Source organism: Patella vulgata, chromosome 9, assembly GCF_932274485.2.
Source record: "Patella vulgata chromosome 9, xgPatVulg1.2, whole genome shotgun sequence".
In the NCBI taxonomy this organism is placed as follows: Eukaryota; Metazoa; Mollusca; class Gastropoda; family Patellidae; genus Patella; species Patella vulgata.
Genome location: NC_065887.2, coordinates 29,871,685 through 29,884,070, shown reverse-complemented (window position 1 = coordinate 29,884,070; position 12,386 = coordinate 29,871,685). Strand labels below are relative to the sequence as shown.

At 33.3% G+C, this 12,386-nt stretch overlaps 1 protein-coding gene across 7 annotated transcripts in view; it reads left to right on the top strand.

The window, feature by feature from the left end:
* The window catches only part of LOC126831640 (tyrosine-protein phosphatase non-receptor type 4), a 60,963-nt gene that overhangs the window by 47,713 nt on the left and 864 nt on the right, over positions 1-12,386 (top strand). For all 7 annotated transcript variants that reach the window (XM_050562239.2, XM_050562244.2, XM_050562238.2 and 4 more), the window contains 9 exons: positions 5,093-5,185; positions 5,534-5,747; positions 6,538-6,692; positions 7,095-7,185; positions 7,440-7,507; positions 9,008-9,091; positions 9,443-9,783; positions 11,857-11,992; positions 12,226-12,271. In XM_050562239.2, coding sequence (XP_050418196.1) covers positions 5,093-5,185; positions 5,534-5,747; positions 6,538-6,692; positions 7,095-7,185; positions 7,440-7,507; positions 9,008-9,091; positions 9,443-9,783; positions 11,857-11,992; positions 12,226-12,271 — 1,228 coding nt within the window. The remainder of the gene's footprint in view (positions 1-5,092; positions 5,186-5,533; positions 5,748-6,537; positions 6,693-7,094; positions 7,186-7,439; positions 7,508-9,007; positions 9,092-9,442; positions 9,784-11,856; positions 11,993-12,225; positions 12,272-12,386) is intronic.

The window sequence follows — 12,386 nt, the reverse complement described above, 5'->3', positions numbered from 1 at the left end:
CCAGGAAGCCTTTACCTCAAATGGATGCATTATTCTAATTTAATTAAGAATGAAATTGAGTTCTGGATTATATTTCATAGAGTTTTAAATTCTGTTAGTAGCTATAAACAAGTGGGTGTTGTTATTTTGTACTGATGAGACAACTTTCTTGCGGTCATCTTAATTACCGCTAAAACATGTCCAGTAAATATCTTCCAAACATTTGTTCTTCTCTTACACCATGCCTCTGGCTATTCTCGACAACTCTAAACATAATGCAAGACCTTACTACAAACATTAAGGTCATCATTGGAATGTCAAAGGGGTTAGAGCTAGAGATATATTTCACACTAAAGGTTAAAGCCTCAGTTTAATTGTCAAAAGTGGTGATTGTGTGTTAAATACCACATAAACATAATAATGAGAGAATTCAGTTTGGATAGGAATATAAAAACTTAAAATGAATAGTTGTGTACTTTTGATTTTGAATTTCAAATGAATTAAAGGGACTCAAAAACACTTGGTGAAAAAGTAATCAATTTGACAGAAAGGATATTGCTAATGATATGTCTTTATGTGCTTGATCTGAATTGATTTTTGGACTCATGTAAATAAGTTATTTCATGCCCTCTTTACATTATAAAATAATTTGAATTTGAACTTCTGTTAGGATGATCAAGTACCTTTAAATATGATATTAGTAGATATAAATGTACATGTATGTTATCATATAACTTCAGTATTGACATGTGTGCTTAAAATGATAAGTTTTATGTCTGTCAGTAGCGTTTAGTTTGTAATTTACCTAATCTCTAAAATTATCTTCCATGCTGCACAGGAAATTGATTAGATATACATAATTTATGAGTTGAGGAAGATGTATGCTCATATATAGTTGTGAACATTTGAATGAAGTTGTTTTGAGAAAAAGTAAAAGATTAGTGTGAAGGGGATTGAGAAATAAATTATACATAGTTATAAAGTTAAGGATACTACTTCTAATAATATAATATGGATTAAATTTAACTATTGGCACAAACCTTCCCTTTCCACTCCCACCTTTATGTCTTGTATCACCTGTGCAATTATAAATATATGTTGAGAACAGTGTTTTCTCCATGCATTTAACATTCAAGGCAGTAATAAACTTGTGCATGTATTAAGGAGTTTACTGTAGAAATATTCAACCTTTTGTGACATAAAGGATGAAGAATAACAAAAGAGACGGTGTAGATATTGTGAGTCTGTCAACTGTAAGACACTCCTTTTTAAAACCTAACTCCTGTACTCAGTCAGTGGGTTGACTGCTAAACTAGGGTGACGTATTGAAATGCAGGATTTGAAATGTGAATCTTGAATTGTGAAATAGATTTAGTTAAATATTGAAGGATTTTATCAGTATGTCAATACCTGGATAGCTATTAACACCTTGTTTATTCTTTAGTTATTCAAGAATGTTAGTGATTTATAACCAAACGTTTAAAGACAGTTAATGTTGACCTCAGATATTCTATTCACAAGGTCGGGGTTGGAATAGCTGATGTGTCTTACATTGAGAGGATATTTACCCCACGTACACACGCTATTATTGAGGACACCCAATTTTACTTAAAACCATATCGAACTATTTGATACTAAGCTGTGACAGGATGGTTCATCTATTATACCATTCATGTAAGAAATAGCCAATTCTATAGCTGTTTATCGATTAGGGATAATCACAGCTGGAATACACGTTCACGTCTGTTCATAGCTGACTCCCAATTTTATGGGACTACGCCTCAAGTGGTAACTTGTGTGATGATTATCATCTAGTTGTAATATAAATAGTCGGAACTACATGACACCGGTGCAATGTTTTCAAATTAAATTAGGATTTGTTGTTAATGACTACAGTGAAATAACTTAAGTAAATAGTGTTTTAAGTTGTGTGTTTTTAAATGGTTACAGCAGTAGATGTGTGGACATATTTTATGACGTCTGTTCAAGTTCTAATATGTCATATCTAGTAGAGATATATGCACAGGTATTTATGTGTCGACAACACTGAATTAATTAGCTGTGCTTGCGTATTGTGTGCTTCTAGAAAGTTTCTTAAAAATCAGATTTTCCTCTGTGTATTATAAAGGAAATATTATTTATTTTGCTGTTTTATGTTAGTCATTCACTCATTGTGAAAAGGCTTTCTTTTGAATTTGAATGTTGGAAAGGGTAAAGAACATATTTGGTAATGATTCACATAGAGCAGGGATTACACCAGTGAAATTTAGGTGGAGTATTTTTGCTGTGCCATGTAATAGAGACACTGTATAAACCATGTTGGTTTATATGGCCACTCCCATTGAAAAAGCTGGTAAACTCAAAATCAAACCAATAAATCAAAAGAATAGACCAAAATTACGATCAACAGATCATTTAGAATGCAATCAGTTTGTAATGTCAAAAGAGAAGCTGGGAATGGTTCTTGACGATGTGATTGACAATTCCTCGCTGCCTTCATCAAGGAGTTCAGTAACTTCCAATTCATCTACCGTTAGTGCTTTATACAGATCAAGTTCATTAAACGAGACTGATTCTTCAGACAGTGCTGACAAAATGAAAACTACTCCAATTTCTAAGAAACCCAGAGTAAAATTAAAACGGACACAGCCAGTTTTGAAATCTCAATTACGCAATCCTGTGATACCCAAATCAAAACACATACGTCCACTGTCCCAATATACAGATGAAATAATACACACAAATTCAGACAGGACTTCTTATAGCAGAACTTTAAAAAAACGTCATGATTTTGCATCTGTTGGAGATATTATTGAAAAGACTTCATTCAAAGCCAAGCGTTCAAATTCTATAGGAAGCGCATTGGAGCGACCTCAGGCTTTCAAATCATGTCTAAAACGACTAAACTCTTCTGTTTCTCCGTCAAGATGTGTTAGTTTTAAAACACCAAGTCGTTCAAATTCATCCGGATCATCATCATCTAGATCTATCAATTTTAAAAGATCATTAAGTCGATCTCCTACAAGATCTACTAATAAAACATCACCGAGTATTTTAAAATCTATAGCTAAACAGTGTTCTGGTGATGAAGCTGTGAATGAAATTGCGGAATATGTGATTAGACAGTGTCGTATTGGTTCATCAGTAGCGTTTGGATTAGTTCATGTGAATAATACTAATAATAACAATAAAAAGGTAAGAATACAGCTTCAACTTTCCGTTATCAAAGGTCAAAGAATGTTGTCTGATCTTTTGTCTGGAGGGGGACAATATATACAACCCCAGGCAATAGCAGAAAAAACAGAATTTTAAGTACCCTGTGTCCGATTTGTTTTACACAAAGAATGAAAATAAGTATGTATGTATACAGAGTTTTAGTTTACAGTATTAGTACTTGTTACATATTGCAGGTGCTTCCATAGATAAATTTAAGTTAATGGTGTGTTGGAAAGTATGAGTGTTCTCCTTCAAAGTAGTTAATGCTCTTAGAGTCTTATCTGATAGTTTGTGTATTTAGTACATGGATGATAGATGTTATTTGATGTGTTATTGAATGATTGAAATAATATCATTAATGATTCATGTGTATTATATTTTAACTGTTAATTGAATACAATTTTGTTTGAATATGAATTGCTCGGTAATTTCACTTTCTTAGGGACATTTAGTAGTCTGAAATACACATTTTAAAGCTAGCACTGTAATTTTTGTTCATGAGATATGACATTTTTTTGTTTTTTGTGGGTGATAAACTATATATTAATCACCAATAATATACCAGTTTTATTTACCAACTATGTTCCAAACTGGGCCCAGAAGCATGATAATAAAGGGTACTGATGACAACAAAACAATTTTTGGCTATAGACTGTGGTTTGTCTGGTATACATGGAAAAGCCAAAAAACGATGAGTTTTCTTGGAAATTCTGTTAGTACATGCTAAAAAGAGATATCAATAATCCCTTCTGTGGATTGAAAGTAGAGGTTAAAAGCGACATTTCGACACCAAAAACGTTATAAAATATCAACTCAAAGTACATGTATTTTAAAATCTTTGTTGATTATTTACTTTCAAACAAGATTTTGTGATTTCCGGAAAATTCTTTGAATACGTCCACAACAAGGTTTAAAATACAACAATTTGGATGTAAAAAGTAAATATTTACTCCGCCGATCCCAAAATCATTTTGTATATTCAAAAATGGTAGTCTTCGACCATCAAAAAATGAAATTAGCCATGTTTCAGTCGCGTCTTTGACTAGATGGAATTCCTTCTGATGTCATACATGTATACAGAGGTCAATGACCAGTGTGAAACTGCTGCTGGAGGCGGCCATGATTGTTATTGCGGATGACTTGAACAGTGTGTACAACAACATAATGTATTCAAGAACTGATCTAGTCGGGGAAAGCTTCTTGTTTGCTATAAATAGTTTTTTCCTTTCCGCTTGTATCGTCATTATTAGTATTACACAACAAACTGTCGGACTGTTATGTGTCCTCTGGTAGGTTATTTTACACATGGAACAAGTGTGCAAAGTCTTAATAAGATGGTGTTGAAAAGTTAGTGCGTATCTTAGACTACTCAATGCCCTTAAAGCTTTATCAAATGCCCGTAGATAATTTCTGTATAGTTGAGGAGCATGTACTATATCTCTGCCTATTGGAATTTGCTGATGACGCTTTATATTAATAAAGAAATAGATTAAAGTTCATGTTCAGGCATTTCGCTTAATCTGATGGAGTGTATTTCTATATTAAAATATACTTCATCCCAGTGACCTCTATTTTTATCTGTTTTGAATGAAACTTGCTAAATTCTGGAGAGATAATCTGTTAATGATGAATGTAAGATACAGTGTGTGGGATTATATGAGATGCTGTGTCATTACATAGTGTGATGTGAAGAATGATGTATGTACAGATATATAATATAAACCGCTATCTTAGTTTATTGCACTATCTTATAGTTTACCTCCAAGATAAGGCTTTCAGTACTTTCAGCAAAATGAACCTATCATGAGTAGGCTACAGTTTTTGAATTTCCAAAGGAAACTGAAAAAGGGAATTGCAGTTAATGATTTTATTAATTTTAATTTGATTTTAACTATAGCAACCCACAACTAATGGCTTCACAGATGGACATTGTCTGGTTACCATACGGATGAAGCCTGACGAGCAAGGTCGATTTGGTTTTAATGTTAAGGTAATTATTAAGTTTTATTAAATTTATATTTTAACACTGTTATACATTATTTTAATATTACTCATGGAAATGCCAGTTACAATCTAACAAATTTACCCTTATATATATGAGCTCTGTAGTAATTGTTATTAGATTTCCTGTAAGCACAGTCTGCTTATATAAGAAGAGAGACAAAACAAATGATACATGAACATTGTAAAATTAAATATGTATTCCCAGAGAAGACACAACTTAATTCCGGGAGATGCCTTCTGAATGATAAATATCTTGCCTTATTGTTATCTCTGTAAGAATGATGCTATACTGTTCAATGCATTGTACTATGTTTAATGAATATGTCTATTTCAGGGAGGTGCAGATCAGGGAATGCCTATTATAGTATCAAGGGTAGCCATCAATACGCCAGCTGACCTATCTATTCCCAGATTAAATGAGGGTGATCAAGTATTATTTATTAATGGAAGAGATATGTCACAACACACGCACGAACAAGTTGTCATGTTTATAAAAGCTTCTCGGGAAACTCATTCGGGAGAATTAGTTTTAATTGTTCGACCTAATGGTAAGAAGTTTTCTTAAAGTTACAATTTCATATTTTTAAGTTATATTTTTAAAATTTATTAAAATAAAGCCTTAAAATAGATGGTATCTATAAACAGTCCTACCTTGTTAAAGAATAATCCTATTAATCCTATAATTCACTATTGCCAGTTGAGAAATGGGCAAAAATATCATTTTCAACTTCAAATTTCAAATGTTTGAATAGCTATTCCATGGGGGTAATAGGAAAACAAGGGAGGTAATTGTGTTATTATTTACTGTGTTAATGATTTTTAAGTGTGGGAAATAATGCCTATGATCATATAATAGTGAGTTGATAACCTATTGATCAAAAGACAGAAATAATTATGTTTTGACTTTCTTAGAAAATATGAAATTCTCGCTTTAAATTGACATTGATGATATTAAATTGGAGGACAACAAACTGTCCACTACATGTGACAGAGCAAGAAATTATGTCAGATATGAAACAAAATAATTTGTGTGATGCCATAAATCTAATTACTGCAAGTTAAATACCAAACAATGTTATTGCCATCAGAACCAATTCTATTGACAGTGCAGTCAGATTGATCAACTGGAAAAACAATGTGGCAATACAATTTTGGTAATGCACAAGAAATATTCATTCGGTAAATAGCAGCTGTAGTATGGCATGCGTATCATTTACTTGAATGATGTCGAATATTATTTTCTTCTAAAATGCTCTCAATTACATAAATTCTATTAATCTTATTTCAATTACTTATTTTCACTTAATTATATAATTATATCTTTTTTTTATCTTTCAGTTTATGTTGGAGAAGATGCTTCTGAAGAACCTGATTTCTCCTATACGCCAGAAACACACACCATTGCTAGTTCCAATAATAGTAACACATTACAATCATCACTTTTATTATTACAAGAAAGTCTAGAAAGTGGAGCTGCTTTGGCACAGTTTGAGGTAAAAACAAATGATCTTTCATTTCTTGAATAGCATTTACAAATGATTGATTTTGGCCTCTTTAATTTAGCCATGAAAATGAAGAGAATGTTTTTCTTGGCAAAGGATCATTTGGATAGCACCAAAATTGTAGGATAGTACCAAAATTGTAGGTCCTGAGAAAACATTGATCATATTTACATACAGATTCCTTTTAATGCATCCATTACGACTGTGTATCTCCATAAAAAGATAATCTGTATTCCCAACCCAAAATTTAACCTGCTCTAACATAACAAAATTTTACACTTTTATTCAAATGAGTACATAGTATTTACACGAATGATAAATGTTTTGTGAAATAAATGATTTATATTTGTATGATTTACTTTTAACAGTTGTTTATATTATTGTTTATTTCAGCAATTATATCGTAAAAAGCCAAACATGTCAATGAATTCAGCTCGTTTAGAATGTAATATAGCCAAAAATCGTTATAGGGATATTTCACCTTGTAAGTAGTCAAACTTGTTGATCTGTTATCCATACCCATGACTATGTATAAAATGTATAAATTAGATGTTTTCATATGTGGTCTGTGATGTCAATGCATCAAGTTATACCAGACAGTCTTGAAGTATATAGCATGTGCCAATTGAAGATTGTAGCATAGTGAACATTATTCATAGACAAGAGAGTAATTTAAACCACTTTTTACTTACATAGTTATTATGATTTTGAATATAACTATTTTATTATTTTCATCAGATGATCAGACTAGAGTTGTGTTAAAAGGAAGTTCTATGGGAGATTATGTTAATGCTAATTATGTAAATGTAAGTTTAAAACATTTGTCTGTTGTAGTGAAAATTTCAATTCATGGTTCTAATTGGCCATTATTTTAGTCTGAAATTAGGCATTAATATTGACGGCAGAAGGCAATACATTTGCCCCTCTTCCAAAGGAAAGATTTTCAAAAAGCAGATTGTCACACATCTGCTAAACAATTGTCAAGTAGACCTTGAAAATTCTTTCTCTTCACTCTTCAGTCACTTATCCGTAGGTACACAAATACGCCTAATTTGGGGGGGTTGGATGGCTGAATGGTTAGCGTGCGCGCGCTGCATCATAAAGTCTGTCATTGAGTCGACTGGCGTGGTTTCGAATCCCCGGTTGTATGTGACAATTAGTAGGGTCGCCTGTCCAACCTCGTGGGTTTTCTCTGGGTCCTCTGGTTTCCTACCACTGCTAAAGACCCCTACGCGCAAGCAAATTATTGAAATAAAATTAAAACCATATGTAAGTCCCGAAATGACCTAGTTTGTGTCGAGTGGACGTTAAACCCCATTTCTCTCTCTCTCTCACGCCTAATTTGTTTTGGTTTTATATTGATAAGTCTGAAAATCATTATATAAAATCCTCTATTTTTTCGACATCTGCATACCAAACATTTTCGCAACTCTCCAAATCTGCTTGTAGGCCAGGACTTGTGATGTAGATTCCACTAAGTATAAAATCAGGCTTTGAATTTAATGATCAATGAATCGATCTCAAATATTGGTGTCTTGGCTATAGAAAAGTGTATGTATTCAGATTCTAAAAGATCGATAATAAATCAAATGTCAAAACACAAGTATAAGTAACGTCACCTGCAATTCCATTCTCAGTTCCTCTCTATAATTACATATATTTGACAAATGAAATGGGGTTTAACGTCCTTCTTTTCTGCACCGACTGGGCTAATAAAGACGGACTTAATATGACAGTATTTGGTTTTATGAATGTTTCAGTAAATTTTATATATACTTTTATATATGAACTGGGAAATGAGCAGTGGGCAAGTTAATAATATCTACTGTGGTACACTTAGTAGAATTACATGTAGGTTACCTGAACATGAGTTGAGGGACCAGTGTCTAATTATAATTGATATACAATTGTATGTGACAATTAGGTAGGTGATCATTTTGAGCCGTGTTCAAAGAGTCTTAACATAAGCTAGTTGGTAATACCTTACTTTAATTGAGTCAGTGCCTCGATTTCCGGTAAGTAGGTGAGTTAAAGGAGCAAAACCGCTATTCTTTGGCGATACATGTGCCAATTTTAAAATTTTCATTGTGTCTTAAATATTGGATATCAGAAGCCCCTCTTTCACGGTAAGATAACAATGTCAATGTTGATTTAAATTGACCAATAAGTCATGTTTGCAATGTTGAAGACTGTGGATGATACTGAGTTAAAGTCTTGCCTCCTTTAACTTGAATACATCATAAGATATTGATTAATCTGTTTTCTTGATGAGAGTTCTAATGACTCTTTAATGTTTAATATTATAGATGGAGATACCAGGTAGTGGTGTAGTCAATAGATATATAGCAGCTCAAGGTCCACTGCAAAATACATGTACAGATTTCTGGCAGGTATGTCATATAACTGTTATATTATTTGACACATTCGATCCCTGACCCACGAGCAGTTCAATCCAAAGGAAACATGTTTCACTTCTGAGTTGGAATAAATTGAAATTTCATTGATTTATGCTGCTCTCTATAACAAAACGTCATCACCTGATTGTCCTAGTTTAAATACAGTTTAATCCAAGCAGGGAGATCGTCTAGCAAATGTATTTTGATTAGGTTTTCTTAATTAAATGTTAAATAATCAATCTGAGCACATATTTTGGGAGGATTAAGCCATAAGAAATTTGATATTTTAGTGAAAATGCAAATGACACATCGAACCATTAACAGATAAATTTTTTTTTTGAACAGATGGTTTGGGAGCAACATTGTACATTGGTTGTTATGTTAACGACTAAAGTAGAAAGAGGACGAGTTAAATGTCATCAATATTGGCCAGAATTATACGAAACTCAAGACTTTGGTGAACTGCAAGTTACCTGTGTAAAAGAGGAGGATGCAACATCATTTGCTTTCCGTGAGTTTAACTTGACTCATGTGGAAACAAATGAAGAACGGCACATACGACACATGCAATATATTTCTTGGCCAGATCATGGCGTACCAGATGACCCTAGTGATTTCTTAGATTTTGTTGTTAAAGTTAGACAGAATCGAGCAGGCATGGTGGAACCTACAGTCGTCCATTGCAGGTAAAATCAAGATGATTTCCATTTTGACTATTTCGCATTTTAGATATTTTCATATGGCCACATTTCATGTAGGAGTATATTCTTGTCAACCCTTATGGTCTGTCTGTCCACAAATCTAGTAAATATATCATAGGTCAGAGTTTTTAAAATTTTTGTAAGGATGCCACTCATTGAAATGCCCGTCAATTTCATATAGTTATTGCTGCTGACCCTAAAAATTTGAAAACCATCATTCAGGCATTTTTTATACGCCCACATTTTCATGTGGACGTATATTGTCGTCGCCCCTGTCCGTCCACAATTTGTTTGTGGACTCTCTACAGGTCACAATTCTGTCCGATTTTGACAAAACTTGAAATATAGGTTTATCCCCAAAAGATCTAGGCTGCTTTCGATATCGAAACTTCATGGATTATAGCCCCTGTTTGTACGAAAAATTACGTTTTTAGCTTGTGGACCCTATAGAGGTCACAATTTTTATCCGATTTTGTTGAAACTTTAAATGTAAGTTTATAACCCAAAGATCTCAGTTCCTTTCGATATTCGTGCATATCGGACCGTAACTTCCTGAATTATGGCCCCTGATTGTACGAAAAATCGCGTTTTTAGCTTGTGGACCCTGTAGAGGTCATAATTTTTATCTGATATAAAAAACCGTATTATTATATCACCGTTACACCCTAAGCAAGGTTGAGTTCGAATTTCGTGAAAATCGGACCAAAATTGCCAAACAAAATGGCCGCCATTTGTACGCGAATAGTGTAAAAATATGGTAAATCAAGGTTGTGGACCCTGTATGGGTCACAATTTTAATTCGATTTTGTTGAAACTTGACATGTAAGTTTATAACCCAAAGAGCTCAGGTCCTTTCAATATTCATGCATTTCGGACCGTAACTTCCTGAATTATGGCCCCTGATTGTACGAAAAATCGCGTTTTTAGCTTGTGGACCCAATAGAAGTCATAATTTTTATCTGATTTAAAAAAATGTATTATTATATCACCGTTACACCCTAAGGAAGGTTGAGTTCGAATTTCATGAAAATCGGACCAAAATTGCTGGACAAAATGGCCGCCGTTTGTACGCGAATAGTGTAAAAATATGGTAAATCAAGGTTGTGGACCCTGTATGGGTCACAATTTTAATTCGATTTTGATGAAACTTGAAATGCATGTTTATAACCTAAAGATCTTGGTTCATTTCGATATTATCGCATATCGGATCGTAACTTCCTGAATTAATGCCCCTGATTATACGAAAAATCACGTTTTTAGCTTGTGGACCTTATATAGGTCATAATTTTTATCCGATTTAAAAAAATGGATTATTATATCACCGTTACACCCTAAGGAAGGTTGAGTTCGAATTTGGGGAAAATCGGACCAAAATTGCCGGACAAAATGTCTGCCGTTTGTACATGAATAGTGTAAAGATAGGGTATATGTCAAGGTTGTGGACCCTGTATGGGTCACAATTTTAATTCGATTTTGATGAAACTTGAAATGCATGTTTGTAACCTAAAGATCTTGGTTCCTTTCGATATTGTCGCATATCCGATCGTAACTTCATGAATTATGGCCCCTGATTATACGAAAAATCGCCTCTTTTAGCTTGTGGTCCCTCTGAAGGTCACAGTTATTATCTGATTTTAAAAATCGTTTGAATATATCACCATAACACCATAATAAAGGTTGAGTTCAAATTTCCTGAAAATCAAACCCAAACTGCCGGACAAAGTGGCCGCCGCTTATACGCGAAAGGTGTAAAAATATGGTATATCAAGGTTGTGGACCCTGTGGAAGTTACAATTTCAATCCGATTTTGATGAAACTTGAAATGCATGTTTATAACCCAAAGATCTTGGTTCCTTTCGATATTTGCGCATATTGAATTGTAACTTCATTAATTATGGCCCTTGATTGTAGGAAAAATCACTTTCTTTTTAGCTTGTTCTCTATCCATCTCTCAAAAATGTGGGCGTATCCTGCTTGGCAGCCGCTGGTTACTTAGTCAGTTGTTTAGATCAGTAAATAACTATCTTTATGATTATATACGAATTTATTATGTTTCAGTGCTGGCATTGGTAGGACAGGGGTTTTAATAACAATGGAAACAGCAATGTGTTTAATAGAAGCTAATCAGACATGTTTACCCCTGCAAATAGTAAAAAACATGCGTGACCAAAGAGCCATGTTGATTCAAACTTCTGTAAGTATAGAAAACAGGAAAATCTGGTGGTGGACATATACATGTTGCCTGTTTGTGTGCTTGTATATCAGTACCAATAAAATGCTCTATAATGGTGATCAGTGTCTGATTGAAATATCAAACTCTTTAGACTTAGTGCCACATTAGTCCATTATTTGATTATTCAAATTCATTATTTGTGTCAAGACTGATATTTGTACATAATTATTAATTATGTTCTATTCATATTTCAGAGTCAGTATAAATTTGTTTGTGAAGCAATCCTTAGGGTGTATAACGGTAAGCAATTACTAGTGTCTAATTTGTCAAATTTTCGCCATTATCACAAAAATTCATTTAAGCATTATTTTTGATCATAGGATCATCAAATCATAGGTATAACCTTAATTTCTTC